The 24,797-nt window shown below is 38.6% G+C and overlaps 1 protein-coding gene across 35 annotated transcripts in view; it reads right to left on the bottom strand.

Moving 5' to 3' along the window:
- Window positions 1-24,797, bottom strand: part of Klf12 (KLF transcription factor 12) — a 401,439-nt gene that overhangs the window by 97,522 nt on the left and 279,120 nt on the right. For all 35 annotated transcript variants that reach the window (XM_076930666.1, XM_076930661.1, XM_076930662.1 and 32 more), the window contains one exon: window positions 21,848-21,983. In XM_076930666.1, the coding sequence (XP_076786781.1) occupies window positions 21,848-21,983 (136 nt within the window). The remainder of the gene's footprint in view (window positions 1-21,847; window positions 21,984-24,797) is intronic.

Genomic DNA, 24,797 nt, shown 5'->3' with positions numbered 1-24,797 from the left:
AGCCTCTTCCCTTGTTTGAAAATTTACACCAAGCCAAGCATGTCATGGACATGTTAAAGTCTGTATTCTTTAAGTAACGGCAACACCTCACGGGTTGAATGGCACAGCACTTCCCTTTTCCTAATATGAATTACTGTAGAGTAGCAGTTTCGTTTCATGAAACTCTGTAAGACTATTCCATGTGCTGAGCTTCTGGAAACCGAGTTGTATAGTATTATATTTAAATTGTGCCAACAATTTAATACCTTCATGAACTTGAGCATGTGTTTTGTCAGCTGGATACAGGTCCAGCATAGATCTATCCTCATCCCTGCCTATCATGTTAAGCTTCTGTGGTATGTTTCTGATAATTTTAACCCAGCCCCAACATAACAGGCTGGCACATCACTGCTGACCATATTGAAAGTCTCACTATCCGTCTTTTTAGATGGCATCAATATTTTTATTTCTGATAATAAGCATCCGGTTTAAGTAATTCTGTGGTTTTCTGTTCTTGGTCTTCAGAAACAGGAAATGGAAGATCTTCTTGTAACAAACCTGCCATAGCAATGACCTGTGTTGCTTGCACCACTGAACTTCTGCCATGAGTGGTTCACATGACTCTAGCTTTATGTCTGTTATTTGTTTCTGTTTCCCTGTATTGCTATTTCAGTTCCCTTTTCTTCCCACCCTCTTTTAAATCTCATGAAGTAACTTACTACCTCAATAAACTAGCTTTCTTGATTTGCCATTTAATACATATTAGAGATGTAGAGTTCCTCTACCTTCTGTGTTTATTCTCCATGGGCATCTCTTTGAGGTACACCATGCTAGTCTACACCTAAATATTATCTTTGGCTCAAATACCCCACAAATTCTAATTTTTCTCTTCCAGCCCTTTTCCTAGTTGGATATATCACTCTCCGTTCAAACTTAATGTATCTAAGATTCAAATTATCTTGCATCTACTTCTAATCACCTACCCATACTTCTATTGGTAAGGTATCATTCAAGTTACTAGATTTCAGAGCCATGCAACAACTGTTGACTTCTATCAATTTGAATCAATAGTACCCACCGAGTTACTTCAAAACATCCTCCTACAATTCCTTACTGCTATCACAATCTTGCTAAGTGAAGGGGTCACTATATCATGTAGACTACCATCTACTGGATGTCATGTGTCCACCTCCTTCTAGACAGTCCTTTAGACTAATAAAAGGGGAGCCATCAGCAGACATTGAAAGTCACTCATCCAGTATCTGTCTCCTCCTCACTCCATTGTTTTCTGGCTCCAAATGCCCAGGAAACAAAATCTTTCATTCCCCAGAGACTGTTGCAACTACAGTTGTGCCCATATGTGAATGGTGAAACAAACAACTGAAAGTCAAATCAAAGGTTACAAGCTGATGGCATATGTTCTGCTTGAGACAGCTTTCCAGGCTGCTGGCTGTGTTCTGCAGGAGACAGATTTCTCTTGCTATTCTAAAAACTGTCCGGATAGTTCATCTTTTGCAATTAAAGGCCTAGTTTTTATTTACATATCAATTCAGTCATTACCCCAGGTTTCCTTTTGATTATCCCATGAGTCATCATTCCATGAGCCCAGCCCCGTGATTCTTAGAAAGAGAGAGCAAGCACAAGCACAGACAATAAGATAGCAGGGTAGGTTGCCACCCTAAAATTACCATTCCTATCATGGACCTAAATTCTCTGTCCCAGGCTCATCTTAAACTCAGGAATCTTCCTTTCTTTGTAAGCATAAACAACAACAACAACAACAAAACAATTAGCTGGGTGGGATCTTGATCAAAATCTTGCCACTCTCTAAATCTTTTATCTCCTTCTGTAGTATCTTTCTGACAAGCTGGCTCATAATTGAGCTACCTCTGTTCCTTTAGATCTGTGAAGTTCCTTGTACAATTCATATTGCATCCTTATATTTTGGATAGTTGAGAAATTATGTATTTTTGAACTCTGGTGTTAATCATTCTTTCCCACAGCCTTAACAGACGTTTTGAAGATCACAGAGTGCTACCATTTTGCTGAGACATTAGATATACCCTCACCTTCTACAATCATGATGTCTCTGATTCTCATGGAATCAATAATCTTGACAGAGAGGACATTTTTCAAAGGAGAATATAAAAATATGTACATTATTATACAAACAATCCTTATGCTCACAGCAACCATCAACACTTGTGGAGGTTCATATCCTGCTTGCTCTGTTCCAGAGGCAGAAACCATGTCACACTATCCCTTATTTGGACAGGCCAGACTCATCATTTACATAACACTAGGCAATACACTACTGAGCTGGGGTAAATTATAGTTTATTTACAAAATCAGTGATAGATTAAACATACAGATAGACACTTTCTGCAACTACTGATTAAGCACTCAGCATATTAATAATTCAATTGCTCTTTTCTGGAGTACTTATTAGTTACCATGTTCTCTCCTAAATATTTTATGGTTATTACTTTATTTAATCTACTTAAGCACTGCTAATTTAAATTCTCATTTTAAAGAAGCAGGCAAAGAAATATCAGCTTAGAAATACTGGGTAACTTGTTATGATCAGAGTTAGGAGTTATTTTATGGTAGCTGGAAATTTGTTTACTTATATGTGTATGTATATTCATGTACAAATCATGAACTTTTGAAGATAGGATCTCATGCTGAAGCCTTGGTTAGTGTTGAACTCAACTATGTAACTCAGGATGATTTTGAACATATAGCAATCTTCTTGCCTCAAGCTGCCAAGGGCTGGGATGTTAAACATGAACCACCATGCCCAGAATTTAAACTCATGCACACAGCTCTCAAGCATGAATACTGGGCACTTCAATTGTCAAATATACAATATTTTGACTAGGGAATTATACAATGAAACTGGTTATTAGTGGTTTATTTTCTTAATTATTTTACTCTTAGGGAAAATAAAGAAGAGAGAAGTAATTTAAAACAAAAATAACCATCACATAACATTTCATTATGGGGCCAATCAAGATATGGCTACAATGACCAGTTAAAAATTCCTAGCTCTATGGAGGTAGAAATATCCAGTATCTTAAATCAACAAGGCAATCAGGGGCGAGATGGAGACAAGGTGAGCAGAAGAACCTTGAAACCATCTCAATGAGAGGGAGATGGCAACTGGCATTTCAGCCCTCCCCATACCAGCCCACATGCATTTTATTTAACAAAATATCTGGCTAACTCCCTTATTTAGCAAAATAGCTGGCTCAATATCTCAGGACTTGCTTAGACCTCCTTCTATAAAGCACTCTTGTTTAGTTATTTCCCTATTTAACTTGTAATGTGCAAAATTATAGTTTGCTACATATCTATTGGCTCCTCTAACACATTTTTTCCCCTGCTGAAAATGATCACTAGAGCAAATCTGGCAGGTGCAGACAATTATATGTCTTTTGGGGCCTTATTCAATTGAACTGGTTTTGAATCTGGAATTTCGGAATAACTGGTGTAGTAGCATGGGGACTAGCTCAACCCAAATGCATAGGTCCTTTATGAGGCTGGTTTTGCCCCTTTTCTTATTCATTGAGTCATTATAAAGCTCAATGAAGAGACAAAATGAGGGTCTGTAGAAAACAACAAATATATGCATATTTCAAATGTGCATGTAGGCAGATGTGCGTTCAGACAACTAGGCTCTGTAACGACCACTCTGCAGTGGGTGGATCCACACTGGGCACAAAGAAAGTCACCTTGCGCTCGTAGACCAAATACACAGATTACTTTGTCCATACAATTTAATTTTTTCAAGTGAGGTTTTGTTTCTTCTGTTAAAATGTGTTCACCTTAGTTTGTATTTGGCTTTTAGAACATTTCAGGTAGTTTGAACCATTGGCACTGAATGGAGGCAGACTACTGGAGTGTAGTAACACTGCATGTTCGAAGACATAAGGCCTGCACTTTCCATTGTAGGTTCTTCAAAGAAATCCCCAGCAGGATTAGAGGTTTTAGTGACAACATCTGCATTATTAATTATTCCCCTAATTCCAGAGGATCTGAGAGACTTGCTAGACAGAATGAGAATTCGGAGAGAATTCAGCAAACATTAGGTTTGGAAGCTTGCCAAGTCCTCTATCTCTGACCCTGTGCAAGTTGCCTAACCCTGCACAACATCAGGCTCCTCCTCACAGAAGTGGGCCATGATGCTCTCATCTATCCTATGAGATTTCCGGGATCACAGGCAAGGTAGGATATGGTACACCGGGCACGGAAGTGCTGCATAACATCTTTCTCACTTAGCGTATGTAACATAACTACCAAAGGTCCATGCATTAACTGCTTGGTCCCAGCATGGAACTATGGGGCAAACTATGGGGCAGCAGTGGACTTTAAAGAAGTGGAGACCAGTGAAAGGCCTTTGGGGCAATAGGAGCATGCCCAGAGCAGGAGGTAAGAGGTTTTACTCCAACACGTGCTCCACTATAATGTGTTACTACGTGCCCCCCAAACTGATGCCAGTCTGTTAACCTTTTAATGTGGGTCAATAGAACCCTCTTCACAAGCTGACTATATTGGGAGTTTGGTAAAACTATAAAAAGTCAATATAAGTACTTCCTTTCAAGTTTTATCACAAACAAAACAATTCAGCAATCCACCATATCTTAGAGATGTACATTTTCAATGGTTTTGCTGTTTTCAGAGGTAGTCCTTAATTTACTATAAACTAATAATTCAAAGTTTTCATTATGTGTAGTCATTTTAATTATATAATACTAAGCCAAATAGTAAGCTTTATTATTCCTTTTATAGTTTACAGTTAAAAAAAAAAACCCGACATAATAAGACCTATAACCTACTACCTCTGAAATTAAAACATTTTTATAAAAATAAGTGATATTGCGAATTCCAATGCAATCTGTAAAAATTTTTCTTAAAATTATAATTTTCCACCACGTTAGCTGTCTGTCATTCTAAATACATTGCCAGGAGAGAAGGCTTTGCTGTCTTTTTAATAGGAGACTTGTAGGTATTCTTCTAGGTCAAATTCTAAGAGATGTGTCTTTCAAGTATATATGAATGACACCTCCAGTTTCCATTTAGTATACAGGTTTATATGCCATATTGATCTAGGATAGCTCTAAATTTATTCAAAGTATTTAATTGGGGGTTGTTTATGGTTTCATGGGTGAGAATATTATGCAGGAAGCCTGGTAGCAGGCAGGCAGGCATGGCACTGGAGCAGTAGCTGAGTGCTTACATCTGATCCACAAGCAAGAAGCAGAAGCAAATCTAGGGAGGATAGAATAGAGAGGAAGGGAGAAAGGGAGGGAGGGAAGGAAGGAGAAAGGGAGGGAAAGAGGGATGGAGGGAAGGAGGGAGGAAGGGAGGGAGGGAGAAGAGATGAGAAAGAGAGAATGAGAGAGAAGAGAGTCACAGAGAAAGAGGGGGAGGGGGAATCAGAGGCAGAGAGACTGACAGACAGATTGATAGACAGACAGACAGAGAGACAGATTGGGCCTAGCCTGGGCATTGAAAGATCAAAGCCCACTGCCAGTGACACACCTCCTCCCAAAAAGCCACATCCCTTAATCCTTCCTAAACAATCCACTAACTGGGAACCAAAAATTCAAATGAAAGCCTTTGGGGGCCATGCTCATTGAGACCAACACAGCTTGGGTGTTATTTTCCAGTTATGTTATATTGCATAGATTTATGTAAAGCATCCTAAATTCCTTTGACATAGCAAAGGGGAGAAGTAAACAGAAGTACAATATTTCCTCCAATTGTCAGACCAAATGTCATGGCTACTGGTCTGGAATTATGGGCCTTGTGGGTCCGAGGGCACAGCAGCCACACAGAACTGGAGCTCATCAACAACACGCTGGCAGAGTCTCAGAAATGATGCTCTACAAAATGCCTTCTGGTTTGGCAGACTGTACCAAACATGGTAAAGCAGACTATTGAGTTCCACTACACATGTTCACCTGCTTCCCTCCATGTTCATGGTCATGTCATGTATTTCTTCAGTTCATTCACACAATCTACAGATACTCATGTCCTTGAGGAAACCTGCTAGATCTAAGGACCTTTTAAAACTAACATGATGTTCTATGTAGAACTTATTAATCCCAAAGTACTAAAAGATAAATGCAATAGTTAGTTATAGTAAAGTTATTTTTGTGAATGAAAATAAATTTTATGAATATAATAAAAAAGTATTAATAGACTTAACAGTTTCATGGCAACATTCCACTTTTCTTGCATTTTGTTTTAATTAAGGAATATAAATGACTCAGAATCCACTGCTACTCACAGCTCAGTGGGAACAGTGTGGCACTCTGAAAAGCCTGTGCCTGTAAGATTAATACAGATTGTCACTAGGTGGGGAACTACTAAAAGAATCATTACTAGAGAGAAGAGCTAAAGGCAAACTTGTAAAACTCAACATATTCTACAGTGTTAGTCCGTATGAGGGTCACCTCAGTGGCATATATAAAAATTAATTGAGATGTTCACTTAAGATCTATACTCGAAACATGGAAATGTTCTATCTGTGGTACAGAGCAGATTTGGGGTTCAGAGTAATCAATATCTAGCAAAAATATACACTGCTATTTATTATTATAAACACTGGAAAATAAAATCAGATGATTTGTCAAACAATATTTTTTGCTGCACATGCCAGCCCTTCACTGGCTGTTATACACGTGACTGCAGCCACTCGCCTTGGGCACGCGCTGAGCCTGGATGCCTCACTCTGCCTGATGTATAATTTGGTCTGGCACATGGATGCTCTAGTAAGGTACTCAGCTGTGCAATTTTATGTGAGTGGACATCTGCACGTACACATTTGAAAAGAGCTAGTACAAAGTGACACCCTTCTTAGCCAATGGTATGCAATGACAACAGTGGCAGCAGAGAGCCTGTGTTTGACGTGTTCCAGGAACCATGCTGAATTCTCAGGAAGCTCATTTATGGGGAATCTTAAACACATGCATTAGATGATGAGACCTGCTGTGATCTGGTCTCAGGGAAAAAAAACCAAATCAGTGTGTTTATAGCTTGAGGGTTTGTAAAAATGTAGGAAGCATACCTGCCAACGGTTGTGCTATAAGCGTAATTTTAAAAATAATTAAAATCCCAAACAAATGCTTCTACAAAGCATGGTTGTCTTCACATATTAAAGGCATTTTAAAAATTCCTTTGCTGACATCATGGCTGCATCTTGTCATTCGGTTTACAGTTGACAAAGTCTTTCGTTTGTTGATAATAACAGTAGCTTGGGGATGCAAACAAACTTTCTGGAGCAGATTTCCCTCCCTGAACAATGTGTTCATTATTAGCATGGTTTTTATTTATTATTATTACATGTTTATATGCATGCCATGTTTATATCTGGAGATCAGAGGACAACTCAGAGAGTTGGTTCCCTTCCATTACAAATTCCAGGGATCGAACTTAGTTATCAGGTGTGTACCAACAGATTTTACCTGATGAGCTATCTTGCCTGACCTTTATTAGTATTTTTCACGTTTAAATAGTTTGTTTTTTTTACAGCCTCACTTATAAATTATCATTAACACTAAATACTATGCATTGTTATATTTGGCCACTAAATAAAATATATAATAGTTTTACTTCTAGACACTAGACTCCAAACTTCCTTACTTGAATTCATGTATTACAGATTATTAAGGAACAAATGAACAATTGTAGAAGAACGAGTCAAGCTGAGCCACAATATCCATTTCCTGCTTAAAGGCAGCTCTTACTTCAGAAAGCCACTGTGCATCCTGGGAACAGACCAGAATAAGGCTGGACCACGGAGCAGACTGCAAAAAAAACGCAGGCAGTTCTAAGAAGTTCTATTTACCAAGGATGGTTCTGTTCTTTCATGTATGTTCACATTACCTAACAGACTGGAATAGGATCTGAGAGTTCATTTAGTGTAAACTCTACATTTTCTTTTGTGGAGGGATCAGAGAAATGAGGTAACATTTCTGCTTGTATTGCTTGAGTGTGATAGGACAGCATTCACTCCTCAGGGCACTTTTGGAAATGATTCTCCACCATATACTGGAAAAGCAGTTTCAAAAGTAAAAAGTATAAAATTACTCATATTTAAACTTATATATTTAAAACACTGAACTGGGTTAGAAAGATGGCCCAGTGGCTAAGAATACCGTCTGCTTTTCTATAGAATTCAGGTATGGTTCCCAGCATCCATATCACTTGGCTCATATCATTGTTCCAAAGGCTCTACCTCCCTCCTCTGGACTCAGTGGATACTGCACACACATGGTAAACATACAAACAAAAATTAGTGAAAATCAATTTAAATATATATATATATATATTTGAAAGGCAGTGCTTCTAAAAAGGCAGTGCTTCTCAACCTTCCTAATGCTGGGGACCCTTATATAGTTCTCCATGTTGTGGTGTCCTCCAACCATAAAATTATTTTCATTGTTTCTTCGTACCTAAAATTTTGCTACTGTTATGAATCATAATGTAAATAGTTGAAATGCAGATGGTCTTAGGCAAAGCCTGTGAAAGAGTTGCTCAAGCCCAAAGGGGTCGTGATGTACTGATTTGAGAACTACTGTTTAAAATTCTATGTTTAGATTACCCTACCCATGTTCAGAGTTCACTTTCTCTTGAGCGAACCAACAAAACTAATAACCCGTTACAGAAATCCCCCCATTAGATTGTGAATACATTCCGTGCTCTGCCCCTGGACATGGTGACCCTAAGCTCACAATGACCCAAGAAGGCCCTTGCATCTTTGTATTCCCTCTGCCTCCTGGGAAAGAGCCAGATCTCACAATTCTGTTGTTTGGACAATTCTGTTCATTTCAAAATTACCTTAGAATGATCAGATCTTTTAAAAACAAAAGTTCTGATGATTTTTTCCCCCAAACTGCTTAAACATTGAAGATAATCTTGATTCTCCCTGTCAGACCTATGATGATGAGGACCTATGCTGGCCTTCTACACGGGTAATTTCTTCACGTACCCTGGCTAAATATGTTTGCTTTATGAAGGCAAAAATTATTATAATGGGAAGAAAAGTTTAAGTCATCAGAACTTTGCTTTAATTGTACACATCAGAGTTATCATAGAGAGCAACAGGGAAAACATTTCTAGCTTACTAAAGGATGTCCTTCACTTGTCTGCATCATAAGCTGGGCACAGGGTCTCATTTATGGCAGATGCGCTGGAAGCATTATGTGCATAAGGGTAACAATGGAGTGATTTCTTTCTGCACTTGGTCACATAACAGAGTATCTCACAGAAGAATTTTTTACATTATCACCTTTATCCGCAAAAGGATATATTTTTGCTATTTATATCCATAAACAGACCAGAAAAATATATTCTGTATAGATAAAATTTTTTTATTGCTAATTCTATGCAATATCAACTACCATGTAGTACGTATCCATGTTGGAAGCACAGGAACCTGAATAGTGCTTAAGGCACTTATTCCTCCAAACAATAAGTTGGCAGATTGCAGCACTGAAGGTGTGGTGGAGAAGGGAAATGAAGGCTTGGATAAAGAAAGGCTCCTTCTCTTCAGGATAAAGCAACATTCAACCAACACTTTGGGTTTGTAGATGGCAAATATTTATTCACATTGTAGGTTAAAATATCAAAAGAAGAAAAGAGGCTTTCAGAGTCTGTGTGGATCAGAAGACAAAGATATAGCGAGAGTAAAAAATCAAACAGAGAAGAGGCAAAAATGGCTCTGGTAAATGTCAGTACTCTACAATCTTAGTGTTTGACATTTTGAATGGATGAACATCATGATTTCCTTCTACAATAACGTATCCAGAAAAGGACCAGACAAATACATTTATTCTATATAGATAAAAGAATTTTAAAAATATTCTTTCAGACTCTGTTATTTCAAGAATGTCTCACACTTTGTTGCCACTGTAGATGTTTCTGCTCCACGTAAATAACTGACACTATACTGGCTGCCCTTTATTCTCTCTTAGCATCACCCCCAGAGCCACATTTCTGCATGTTCTCTTAGACAACTTTATGCTCCTACTAAATTACCACTCATAATTTCTTCTTTTCAATCTGTGGCATGCTGGTTTGTAAGGAAATAGCTTGGACCTAAATCCATACGACACCTCATCATTCTTTCTTGCTAAGTGGAGCAGATCTCTCCTTTTTGATTCTCTGAACCTCAGAGGGATAGGGTCTGTTTTGATCTTCTCCAAGCCTCCTCTGTCTCCTGATTATTCTTTCTTCACTTGTGTACTCACTGCACAGCTTTAATCCAAACAGACTCCTTGGCATCCATTACTCTGAATGGAACAGACCTTTTTGTTAGAGATTCCTTAAAGACTATCAATACCAAAAGCTGTCAAAGCTGTGGCACCAATGGAGCTGTTAGAGTATAGAGGGAAACAAACACCTCCGTAATGACCTGGTTCTTGCCAAAATTATACATGAATATCTCCTTAATCCACTAATTCCTCTTTTTGATATTGACCTAAGTGAAATGAAAGCATATGGCCCTGGATGGCTGGATACAGTTGTCCATACAACCTTACTTAGGGTCCCAAATGCAAAGCAGTCCAATGTCCATCAGAACATAAAGGGATGAGTAGGCTACAGAAGAAGGATCATGAGTCTCACTCAGCTACAGTTATATAGCAAATTCTGTCTCAAAACAAAACCAGGGCAATGTGTTGGCTCAGAGGATAAATTGTTTGCTCCTAAGATTGATCTGAGTTTGAGGACTGGGACCAATAGAGTGGAAGTAGACCATGTATATCAATGATTTGTCTTCTGGTCTACACACACACATACACACACACACACACACACACACACACACACACACTCAGATAAACATGTTTTCAAAAACTACATAAAATAATACAAAAGTACTTAACACCTAATAGTAACTACTTACAGGTACACAACATGCAGGAATCCCAGAAAAGTTACACTTAGTAAAAGAAGACAAAAACAAAAGATCAAACATGATTTCACAAAGACCTAGAACTAACTAACTGGTCACACAAGAGAGTGGGAAAAGAATAAACTAAAAAGGGTCCCAATGTAGCTCAGGCTGAGAAAGATTGTCTGGCTATATGAGGACATTATGATTTTTAAGCTTTGTGAAATGTGCTATTGCATTTTTTTTTATTGCGTATAAGGAACATCTTTTAAAAGTTCATCTGTTGTTTTGTTACTGACTACCTTTCCATATTTATTGTACTCCCTGATGCATTCTGGCTCTATATATCCAAGTATCAACAGGAGAGCTCCACACAGCTGTTTCATGATCAGGTACAACCCCATCAGCCACCCCTGTCTACCATAATCACTCTATGATAGCCTATGGGATTGGTTCCAGAATCCCTGCAGTGGACACCAAAATCCACAATAGCTCAAATTGACTATACACAATGGTGTAGCATGTACACAGAGCATATGCCTCTCTTCTGGCACACTTACACATTCTATTTATTACCTACAATGCAGCATACGATGGACATATAACATAAATAGATACCACACTGTATTGCCAGACAATAATCTCAACAAAACAAGTCTACCCGTGCTCAGTACAAACATGACTGATTTTTCATATATATTTGACTCCCAGTTGATTGATGTGCAGGAGTAGAAAAAATTGAAAAAGACAGAGAGCTGACCACACTGGATTCAGGACAAGGTATGTCTATTTCCTTTCTCTCACTGCATCTGGTAGTGTCCAGTTATTATGAAATGTATCAATTCCTTCTCCAAATGGAAAATCATAATCTGTAACCCTTCCAGAAAGTAGGCAAGAAAGCGCAGTTGGTTGCCACAGCAGAAAGGACATTTCATGTTGAATGAATGGTGTCTTCAGTTACAGCACACAAATTAAATCACCTCACTTCTGTGGGTTTGTAAAATGACATAACTCATTTGAAGAACTGCCTAGAAACACCATAGAATCCACAAATAAAAACAAATTGATAATTAGAATGCACTGCTCTATTAAACCCACCATTTGTGGTTATTGCCACTGACACTGAGAAACCAATATGGAAGCCCAGACCCATGCCCAGGGAGGCTTCTGTTCTGTCTACTGCAACATCTTTCAAGTGTCCTTCCCATCATTAGGGGTACACATGATCAGGCTGTTACTCGTTTCCATGACTAAGACTTCACTACATGTGCCTTTTAAAAACATGAATATAATTTAAGACTGTTAAAGAAATAGTTGGCAAGATTTTGGAAAACTCACATTTGTTTCAAAGTAGGTGCTGACTAACTTGAAATCTGAGTAAAAATGAAGACATAAAAGCCAAAGTTCAAGTTTTTACTAAATAAATGTATTTTCAAAATCCAGCGTAGTTTTTAGGTTCATAAAGATTGCACATTTTCAACTTAATAATGATTTTTGTTTCCCCTTGAGTGGTTTCTAATTTTTCTGGGTACTCTTCCCATTATAAAATCTTTACTGGCTGGCTGATTTTACTTGGATAATAAGCCAATTTACAAAAACCATTTTAACCATACAATAAAATATATCCAGAAAAAAAAACCTGAAGACTTTTTGATCTCCTGATTGAAAAACAAGTCATACTTTTATGTAATCAATTTTCCTTACTATAGTTTATCCAATACAAGTGGAAAGTTTTCTGTATTTTAAATGTATAAAATTAGTTTAACGTCTGCTGTGATGGCTCAGCTGATGATCTGAGTTCAGTCCCCAGGAAGTCCATGGTGGAGAGAGAGAATTAATTCTGTACCTTGTCCTTTGATTTCCACACATAGGACATGGCTACCACACACACACACACACACACACACACACACACACACACACACACACACACACACCAGAAAAACAACTAAATATTTTAAAATAGCTTTTGTATTTGCAAGTGAAAATGAATTCTTTGACTGTAAGACAAAACAGAAAATGGCTACACTCTCTTCCTGCAAGGTTATGAAAATCTCTGTGGTTTTTAAGGCCAGCCTGGTCTATTTAATGAGGTCTAGGCCAGGCTAGGTTAAACAGTGAGACATTGTCTTGTAAAAACAACAGGGGAAGACTCTTATTCCTAAATTTAAATTGACCACTGAGGAGTAATTAATTCACAGAGAAAGATAAAAGACAGTAAACATAATTCACTACTAGACCAAGCAAAGAAAATTAAATATGATTATTTTAGCATTTTGCATAGCATATAAGATGCCAGTCGCCAAGTTAAGAGTTACAAATCCTCCCTCAAAACAGCATCATCTCTGTAGCAGCTAAGAGGGTAGTTTTTAATCATTGCAAAGATCCACACCAGAAACTTCTGAAGATAAGCTGGCCACTGTCACTAAAGTAGCATCTTTTTAGGGACAAAAGTACCTATTGATTACTTGACAATAAATAATATATGAACAACTCTGTTGGACAGAAGACAGCTTTGGTTCATGGGGAAAACTGTATGCACTGAAGAAAACAGGAGATAAGCTGGATCCTTTGAAAGATTCCCTGAGACAAATGTGAAGTATTATTGCAATGATTAACATTCATAGTAATGGGGATGGTTTCCTTCCATATATGTAGGTTTTTATAAACAAAGTTGTTTAAGTCTAAAGAAACACTTATATGTGTGTATAACTAGAATTCAAGAATCTAACCCATAAAGGAGCACAAAGACAACAAACTTTTGAAAAAAAATGTTTTGCATGATCTTAGATGGGAATTTAAACAACTGTTTATAGATTACCTTTAAAAAGACAGAAGGACCAAGAAGAGGGACATGAAAGGACAGGGAAAACATAATGACACTGAAAGAAAGTGAGACACTGTGATTCTCTCTGGATACCTCTACTGGAGGTATAATTTAGAACAGTCAGAAGGCCTTTGTAGAACTTCGCTTCTTTGTGAAGTTAAGAAATCAGAAGCATGTTCTTCCTGTAGTCGTTGAGACTGACAGCTCGTCATTCCTGAATGCTTTTGCCTTAGGGCCTCTGAACTTATTTCTTCTCTCCTCACTCCCTCTCTCTCTGGACACACTCTTTCTTTAGCTATCCAGGGCTTTGTCTTCTTACCTTGCCTTCCTTTTTCTTTTCTTTTCTCCCGCCCCCCTCCTTTTTTTTGGCAACATCAAACATACCAGAGTCACTGAGAAGAGGGACCCTCAGTTGAGAAAATGTCCCCCTCCCCACAATTGGCCCATTTGCATGCTCTCTGTGAGAAGCACTGTCATGTGTGTTACAAGAAAACAAGATGAGCAAGCCACGAGGAGCAAGCCAATAGATAGCATTCTTTCATGGTCTCTGCTTCAGTTCCTGCCTCCAGGTCCTGGCTATGAGTACCTGCCCCTGACTTCCCTTAGTGTGAGACTGTAACCACAGAGTTGTAAGCTGGAATTTAACTTTCCTTTCCCATGTTGTGTGTGTGTGTGTGTGTGTGCACGCGTGCGCGTTGAGAAAGGGTCTCTCTACGTAGCTCTGTTTTATAATAGCAGTAGAAATTCTGAGATACATCTCCTCCTGTAAACCGAGCATTACTTTATCAGAGGTATTCTCTGTGTAGCCTCCAAGAAGAAATTACATTGCCTCCTACCTCCACACTGCCCGGGAGCAGATTATCTTTGCTCCATCTATATACGTCTCAGTTCAGAACTGTCTTACCTTCTTCACTCAAAAGCAAGTACAACAGGATCAGTGTGACCAAGATCACAAGACCACAAAATTCCATTCGTGTACACAATGCTTTTCTGATGTTCAAAACAGGACCTGAGCAGCTACTGTATTAATTTTGTTTATGAAAAGAAAGCTCAGATATATTATCTGTCCATTGAGAACTGTGCATATTGAAAATTGTGTGTGTGTATGTGTGTATGTGTTTATGTGAGTACGTGTTTACATGTGTGTGTTTATGTGTATGTATGTATCTCATATACGTAGGATTGCTATTATGAGATGCATTGTCCAACTTGGCAGTTTGTAGGCCTCAAGGTTGTATTGTTCATATCTAAGGTAATATCACTGTAACATTTGGGGGTGAATAGTGATCAATCTGTGCAATCACACCCAGATTTCTTGAGAATGACATCTGTAAAACACAACAGTGATCATGCTTCTGGTACAAAAAAACAATTCCATCAGGGGCTCCCCACTGTTGAAAGTATGAATCCATCCTTCTTGATCAAGATTCTAACTTTCTCCAAACAGCCCCATTGCCTGTCTTTCCTCCGTACTCAGTTTTGCTTCGGTCATGAAGAATTTCTGCCTCACACCACATGATGAAGCTCTGCCCTGCTCCTGGTGTACTTATATTCTGTCACAGTAATGCCTCCAGCTTTTACCAGACTTTAAGTGATCTCACAAATTTCCACTGTGAGTTTCACATAGTCAAGAGCCATGAGTCATTCCATGTCTCTACTATGTCATACATGGTTGAGTGACTGACTGACTGAGTGAAGTGAGTGAGTGAGTAGCTAGCTGGCCTAATGAATACATGGCACAATTTAGTAATCCATTAGACTATTCAAATAGTAATTAGCTAAACTTCACTGCACTTTTTATACTTAAAGAGAGACCAAGGCTGTTCCAACAAAGCAGTTAAAAGGGGATTCAAGTGGACATATGGTCTCTATCTTGCTCTTAAACATTCAGGGACTCAGTTGTGATGTCATCACTATTTTTTTTTCCAGTCTTAACAGACTGCTGAGTTGATGCTGGCCAAGCATGTACTTTAGATTGAAACCATTCTCAACAAATCAGGGATGACTGATTGACTGAACTTTCGTTAAGAAAAGAGGCATCAAACAGCATTTCTTTCACTGGGCGAGTGCGATTGGTTGGTTTCCTTATTTATGGGTACATCTGCACTGGCACACTAGATAAGATGTGCATTCAGTGGCTACGCACAACTAAATTTTTCCCTAAATAGCTTAGCCCAAGTCTTAGTAGGACCTGAAGTGGGGATTTGAAAGTATTCCAAATCTTACTAGGATTACAAAATGAAAGCATAGTTTCATCAAATACAGCCCGGGTCTGGGATGACTCTGAGAGCAGAACCTGAAATATTCAGCCCTTAGAAAGTAGAAAACAAACAAATGGGAGTTGGCTCTGGCTTTTCCTCAGTGCCCAGTCAACCCACTCTTAGCAGCTCAGAAGAGATGTAATCATTCTGGAACCCTGCAGTTGGAAAGAGAAAGTGGAAGATGGTATCCCTTCCGCTCGCATAAGTTTCCCATCACTGCTGGGCAGAAGCAATCCTAAAAAGAACATGATTTGGGGGTCTTAGACATGTCCACATGTATGCTATACTAAAATGTACCTCCAATTACACTTCTTCCCAGGGGTAGCTTTGAAAATAAAATATAATAATAATGTTTACTTATAAGGCACTTTACCATTTCACATTGTAGTTCTTCATCTTTCAACATATTGCATGGGGCTGTAATGATAAATCCTCTTATTTTATATCTGAGAATATAACTGACAATTCTTTCTCCCTTAATGATATCAAACTTTAAAAATATGACTTTCAAATGCGGAAAGTATACAGTTGGATCACCTATGCTGATGCTCACTGCACTCAAATGCACGACTTCAGCACTAACTTTAAATCCACAGCTGCAATTGTCCCTTCCTCAAGGATGGCAGGGCTGCAGATGTCTTGACTTGACTATGAATTCTGCAAACAACTGTCGATAGACTCATTAGGGAGAGCATAGCTTCTCCATGCCTCTGTTTTCTTTCTCCACATGGCAAAGGCAGTACCACAGGGCAAATGAAATAAAACCTGTAAAGAGTTCTGAGCGAATCTGCCAACTGTAAACTCCCATCCTAGTTATTTTTTTTCCCCTTTCTCATCTCTATTACTGTTCTCTGGTGTGATTTAAAAGACATTAACAGAACCATCTGGGGGAAATTAAGGAAAGCAAGGGCATGTTAACTGTTCAACAAGTTTGCCATGGCAAAAAAAATGCAGATGATAAAATAAAAACACGTGACATTACTGACGGATTGTCTTAGAGCATTAAATGCCGTTTTCTAAAGAAGGTATCATGATGTGTAGCCTAGCTAGGGGGATGCTTGCAGGAAACATGAGGTATCTAACTGGCCACAGTATTTTCTTTCAAGGCATCCTTAAGCAAAAGAAGTACCAGATGTTTAGCTTAATCATTTTCTGAAATTTACGAGTTGGCTTCTTCCTGAAGAGTGGTGTTTCACATAAGATGCAGAATAAGCTGGGACAAGGGGGACGTTCAAATGATGAAAGTAGCTTGAATGTGGTGGATGGCAACCTGTTTAAGAAATTGGAGGAGGGACTTACCCTGACTTAGATGCCTGCCTGTGGATCATGTTCCCCTAAATGGACTATCTTGTCTGGCCTCAGTGGGAGAGGATGTGCCTAGCCCTGCAATGACTTGATATGCTAGGGTGGGTTGGTAACAAGGGGGGGGGGGAGACTCCTGACTGTCAGGGGTGAAAAGAAAGGGAACAAGAGAAGGGACCATGTGAGCAGGGTACTGGGAGAAGGAAGCTGTAATAAGGATATAAAGTGAATAAATATATTAATTAATGAAAAAAAAATCTGTTCCATTTTAACAGGGACAGATGTCAGGATACTAGTCAAAACATCTTCATCTGCTTTTCCAAAGCATCACCCTTTCCTCCTCAGCTCCAGTCTAACAGAGATACTCGTCTTAAATTCTGCTCTATCATGTTGCTCCTGGGTAGGACAGAAATTCCTTTATGGAAGGCCCCACACACATGCCGCTCACTTACACTTGAGGTTATGGAATGTGCCTAGTCTGTGTATGTTAAAAGGGTCAAGAATGTTCAGAATTTAGATAAAGAAGAAAGAAAAGAAATGAGAGGTTCTGGGTAAGCAAACCTTAAACTCAAAAGTTTGCGTATTTTGAAAACATCAGTATTTTGCCTAGCAATAGAGTTAATTACAACAATTTCCTCTAACCAAGTGTCTTTGCCTTTCTTCCTGTAAACGCTTATTTCATAATTATGTTTGCCAAAGTGTCAAGTGGGAAATGACCGATGTTTAGCATTGTGCAGGGGACTAGGGGTTGTGACAGAGACAAAACAGATATTCTATGAATGCTGAAATTTTTCTCTCAGAATCACTGAATACACAGTAGTTAACATGCACACTGTCTGCAAGATTACTCTAAGAAAGGGTCCATCTGGGAGTCATTCCCTGGCTGCTGTTGGCAACTTAGTTAAGTTCACTGACTGAGCTGATGACGGGGTGGGGTCTGACTGGTTAACGAGCATGGTTGAGGTGTTCCTTTTAAAAATGGTGATCAGTGTTCTCTCTAAGGAAGTCCATACAAATGGAGGTGGCCTTGAGTGCCCTTTTGTATTTGAACACAGGTGTGAGATTCTGGGGTAAAAATGCATGCTGGCTAGTAGCTTCCAGACATCAAATCAAAAGAAACCATTTAGATTAAACCCAAAATTCACTTTTAAAAAATCCTCTTTAAAAACCAATAAAATGAATTTACTATTAGGAGGTAGATTGTTAGCATAGGAAAGCTTATTTCATATATTCCGATGCTAATATAACAAGACATTACATTAAGGGTCAAGCTATGCTGTCTGGGAATAAAGTTCCTGGGAAGAACCACGCCTTACATGAAATTATCTGTGAGGCTGATTAGTTGGTTGGACTTCAGTGACAGCTGACAGTCTGGAACGCTGTAAGACCAGAGCCAGATTATTTTGAGCCAAACTTTACTGTTTCATTTTTATTAACCAATTACTGCCCTTCTTCTGTATGTGGATTAACATTTTTATAACTGTTAAGTACATTTTTTGGATTGTAGAAACAGAACCCATGTTTTCCTCGAGAAAAAAGCTGAGAGTGGTGTCTCATACCACCCGAAGCCAGCAGCTAACATCTCAACACTTTGCTTTACACCGATGGTCTGATGTACCTACCAATAATCTTTTCAAAGTATCTTGATTCATGAATTGCTTCATTCTGTTACTATAAAAACTTAATCCAACTATCATCAAATGGAATTTGGGGTAACCTAAATCTGTGCCTGGGCTGGTGTCATATTTGGTTACAGAATAGGCTGTCACATCTTTTTTGAGATGAGAGTTGTGTTCTTCATGTCATCATGGTGGCACTTGAGGCTGTATTGTACCTACACGAGACAGAAACTGTCTTAGTTTGATTTCTAGGAGAAAAAAAAAAAAAAAAAACACTATGACCCAAAGCAACTTGGGCAGGAAAGGGTTTATTTCAGTTTATAGCTTATAGTTCATCATCCAGAGAAATTGCAAGGAATTCATTGCAGGCCCCTAGAGGCAGAATCAGAAGCAGAGGCCATGCACAAATGTTGCTTACTGGCTTGCTCCCCATGGCTTTCTCAGGCTTCTTTCTTACAGCACTGTGGATCACAGGAGGCGGTTCCCTAAGTGAGCCTGGCCCTCTCAAAACAAAGTCATTTATCAAGAAAACACCCCACCCCACCCCAGACTTGTCTACAAGCATTTCTCATTTGTGGTTCCTCTACAATAACTCAAATTTGTGTCAAGTTGACAAACAACGAAGTGGTACAGGGATGAAGAGCTTCAGCTGGAGATATGTGCTCTGTGGTTCAGCATCTTGCTAGGGGCCTTCAACAAAAGTGTGACTTAGAGCAAGGCCATGTCATCCTTTCCAGTGTCAATATTCCTGAATGTATTTGCCCTCACTCAGCTCCCTGTTCTCATGGCCAGCTCTGTGTTGTTTCTAAAAAGGAATAGGCGGGCAAACCTTTGGGTGTATCTTAGACCAGGGCTCCATTGCTTTTTAACTGGAGAGACAAACATAAATTCATTCCCTGGGGTTTGAAAATTTATCAGTCTGTTTCACAGCAAACTGACTTTGTCATCTTCTTCCCTGGCTCCTTCTCTACCCAATAGTCTCAAGGAAAAGTCTACATATACAGAAAATGGACACACCCTCATTTATCCTTTGAAATATTCTCATTTTTTACATGCTAAACTGATGTTTCTCACACTCTGAATTAACACTGGTGCATCAAGATGGAGAAGCAAGAAGAATGAGACGAAAGAGAAGTTAATAGTGACACAAATATGTATATTAAGAATTCGAGAGAAACTAAAAGCAAGAAGTAGAATTCACAACTGAATTTTCAAAGTTAATGCTGGGTAAACCAATTTACAGAATTTTCTATAATTTAACATGGATTATATATTTGTGTTACATTAAAGTTTCAATATATTATTAGAAGTTTGGAAATATCTCTATACTTAACAGACCCTTTTGGAACATCCTACTTGTTTCTTTCAAAAGCATCGCTGTACTTCTAAATGCTTGCATGCAGACTCACACCCAAAGGGCTGCGAATTAAACATTGATGGATCCAGGCAATCTTCAGCTTTCCAGGTGATAGAAGCCCAAAGAGTGCTACCCGCCTTTTAATGAAAACACCAACATGAATAAGAAATCTAGCTCCCTTTAATGTGCATACACGTTTTTCAGAATAGTTTCAAGGACTTACATTTTTATACAAAATATTGTAGCATGAAACTGCATCTGCAAAGCATATCAAAGAGTACCCACTAATTTGTGGAGTTAATAAAATTGAACTTAGAAATACTGAGTAGGATGGTAGGTTACCAGAGCTGGTATCACTGGGACAGTGAAAGACTGTCACATAAAATTTAGCTCTTGAGCTGAAAAGGTAGCTCAATGTTTAAGAGTGCTTGCTGGTTTTACAGAGGACCAGATATTAGATAAAGATATTACAGATATATACCAGATATATATATGGTATATATATATACCAGATATTACAAAAGAAAATGAAGTAAAATAAGATAAAATAAACAGTTGGTCTTAAGTATTCTCAACAGAAACAGAACAAAGGCATCTAGAGAGATGACAGACCAAGGAATTAACTTGATTATGGCAATTATTTCACTGTACTGAACTATATCACATCAGTGAATTATACATTTTCAATATACACAGTTGTGTCAGTTCTATCTCAACAAGGTCAAAAATAAAATTCTATAGAAAAATTTCCTTGGAGTAGCACACATTCTGTTCTAAAGAGTTGACAACAATACAAAATCAGCTTAGTTTTACGAGCAAAAGTTGATTTTTAACCCCATGGTCTGACTGAAAGAAAACAAAGAGAGGGGGAAAAAAAGTCCCTTGGAAAGATATTCATGATTCCTATTTTCCAAAGTACTAACACAGTGTCCTCCAAATTCAAATCTTCCCTAAAGCTGTTCTGTAGTTTCCTATCAAAGTAAGAAGAGGGCCTAGAGAGATGGACCAGTGGTTAAAAGCATGTAGTACTCTTGCTGTATACTCAAGTGTTCGTGTGATGCTCAGTCCCCAGGGCCCGGCGGCTCACACAGACCTTTCTGTAGCTCCCCCTCCAGGGGATCTGATGACCTCTCCTGTCCTCGACAAGTACCACAGTCATGATCATACACACATATAATCCAAACTTAATATTTTTAAAAATTATTTTTAAAAATCATAATAAAAACCAATAAAAACTAAGGATATTTGTAACATTCTATCGCCTCTACAGTTGTATATGATTAATTATGGTGATAATTGGACGCAGATAGGTGAAAAGAATGTTTTGTTTCCAGAAAGAAAGGGTGCAAGGGGCATTTGAAAGGATGCATAGAGGTGATAACTAGCAGAAAAGAACTTCCCCACTCTTTTGAGACATTCCATTCTTCACCCTAACCTGTTCCCAAGGCATGCGTGCCAAATGGAGAGACACAGTCATGTGTGCCAGTTCAGAGCTAAACCGACTCGCCTGAGGAACCAGTGATGCTTTGGTTCCGATTCCATTATCCATTAATCGATCACCTTGTGACACTTGTTCCATCCTGAGAATGTGGTACTTACTCTTGTACTGCTCTGGCTATGGAAAGGGCCGTGGATCCAGTTTCATTAACGCTATCTAAGGTCACATTTGGCAGGTCATCATCATCACTGTCACTTTTACTCTGTCTGGGAGATAGGCCTCGGGGCTCCATTTGTGCTGGGAAGAAAAGGCATATATAATGAGTTACAATTAATGTGCAGAACTGAACTTCATGCCGGACCAATGTCGAGTACAGAATAACTTTCCTGTGCATTTCCCACAAGCAGACTCCTAGGCACTACAGGAATTACTGTTTTGTGTACTGAGCCCTCAAAGACACCTTTCCCTTGTACACAATACCTACATTAGATTGCAAGAGTTCCAGGTAAGCTCCTGGAGTAGAAGCCATCAATATCAGAATATTTTAATATTGTCAACCCAGTGTGGTCAGTGCTATTTGTGTGGCTCCTGAACAACCATTTCACCTGCTGCCAGACTTCCGGTCATGCCACTTTCCATAGCACTTCCCCTGGAGGAGAGAGGGCATGAGGAGGAACTGTTTGCTTCATGCTCTCATGCGAGGTTTAAAAAAGGACAAAGTTGACATGACTAAAATATAGTTTTAGGCTGTTTCTTTCTTTCTTTTTTTTTTTTTTCAGTAAACTGTTACCTCATAGTTTATCACTGTTTCTGGTAGAGCAGAAATGTGACTACATAAAGGTGGCCGAGGTGGACATGTCACACAATTCTAATATCTGTTTTATGTGTGTTGGAAAGTGTGCTCCTACCTGTTATCCTGACTACAGCTTTTAAGAAGTAATTTCTAAATCTGATTCTCCTCCTACCATGAACTTCTCAAAGTGAGAAGCTGATGTTTGGATCCCACTGACTGGGGCCATGGAACCATTTCAATGAGGAATGGTAGTGTGATACAACACAGACTTTTTAAAATCAGAGTTTTCTACCCTTTCCCCCTCTATGAGTGGCTTTAGCAATCACTGCCAAGAATTGCCTTTATTGCTCCATTCACTCAGAAAACATGCACATCTCTTCAATGAAAAATGCCCTTACTCAAGGGTTAAAATACAGGATTCCAAGTCACTCAGCTCCAACTCAGATCATTACTCCTCAAAGGTGCCTACGAAAGGCTACCCCAAACCATCATTGTTTGCAAAGGAAGACAAAATGTACTTGATATCCAGGTTACAATGACATTTGGGTATGATGAAATTTCAAATCAAGATCACAATTGCAGTTGGGTACAAGCATATTTAAAATTATGGTTAGCATGACATTTGGATACGATTGAGCAAAAAGATACCTTTTATTTTTCAAATAATTTATCTTTTACCTGTGCATCATAGACTACCAAGAAAATGCTGGTATTTACCATGTTTCAGCCAGGAACAGGCAATTTGTGGTTGTACACAATATTTCCAGTGTGGCTCGAAAACCTAACCCAACTGAAGGGACTGCTGTTTGTTTCATCTGGAGAATGCTATTGTAGTTCCCACATGTTTTGCTTCTACATCCATGCAAGTACAAATGGTCTTTGTGAAGTAGATTTCTAGGTAAATATTATATGAGTTGATTCAAATACACTACAATCATGGTCTTTTAATGTGGATAAATTCCTCATTGCTCTCCACCCAGAGATTCTGGATACTTTGTCGGTATATAAGGATATTACTGCCATATTGTAGATAAGCAGTCAAGGACATTGCTAAATATCCTACCATACTCTGGAGAGTCAGTCATCCATAATAAAAAGTTTATCAGTCTAAAATGTCAACTGTGAAAATTTATCTAGAGGGTTAAGATTTTAGACAAAGGGGATGTTCCATGATAGGGTGTTCAGTTGAATAAAAATGTTCTAGTTTCAAAGTCAATGCCAATGCAACACAGATACACACTGAATCACCTATATTCTCTAAACTTGTCTTTAAATAAAGCAATTCACTGTCCTATGAGTTCATGCTGAGGGTGTTCTCCTACAGAGTTCACTTGCTCAGATGCCATGGATTATAACAATAACCAAGCATAACATATAGCACAGGACCCAGAACAATGATCAATCAGAATATAGCATAGGAACAAACAAACAATCAATCAAACAAACAAAGATGGCAACAACAAAGGCTTTTCCATCTGGTGAGTAGAAAAGATGTCCCCCCAAAAGTGGGATGATGGAGAATCTTAGTGTGAAGCATGGGGTTCTATCTTAAACTAATAATACACAGCTTAACCTCCCGGGCACTCTAATGGTATATTATTAAGATTCATTTGGCTCCACTCAATAAGCTGGTTCAATGAAACTTACATTACAAACAATATCTGCCTCATGTTACTTACTGACACAGATTCTGATTCTTGTGCTGTTACGTAAGTCCACTCTTATGCACACATTATAGAATGTACTACACAAACTGACATGGCTACTGAGGCACATGAGACCCAGTTTTGTGGGACTACTATTGTACACACTATCTTTTGTTGATGGAAACATTGTTCAGCAGCACATGGCTATACTGGGAAGATATTTACCAGCTCATAGGACGGAAGGCACAGGATTATAGAAGATATAAAAATTTTAGCTAGGAACTCAGATCGTTTCCTTTTGGGTGATTCCAGTCTAGTGTGATTCATTTAATGATTTTATAACTATTCAAAGCCAGCCAAGAGAACTAATAGCAGATCCACTTAGGCTCCCAACTCCTGATTGTGTGCCTCTGTATATGCCTGTAATGTCAACAGTGACTACTGAAAGTGGCTGAAGCATTATGTACAATGATACCTTTACTAAGGTATCAAATGATCAGCTAGCCAAAGAACGAACAGTACTCTTAATCAAGGTGCCATATTCTCAAAAAAAAAAAAAAAAACAAAAAAAAACCAATCCAAATCAATCAATCAATCAAACAAACAAAATCCCTGGAGTTCTCAAACACAATAATAGAACTTTAGGAGGGTACAAGTGGTTATGTAAGAGGC

This window comes from Arvicanthis niloticus, chromosome 3, assembly GCF_011762505.2.
Source record: "Arvicanthis niloticus isolate mArvNil1 chromosome 3, mArvNil1.pat.X, whole genome shotgun sequence".
Lineage (NCBI taxonomy): Eukaryota > Metazoa > Chordata > Mammalia > Rodentia > Muridae > Arvicanthis > Arvicanthis niloticus.
Note: the sequence above shows the minus strand (reverse complement) of the source record. Positions and strands in the feature narration are given on the sequence as shown.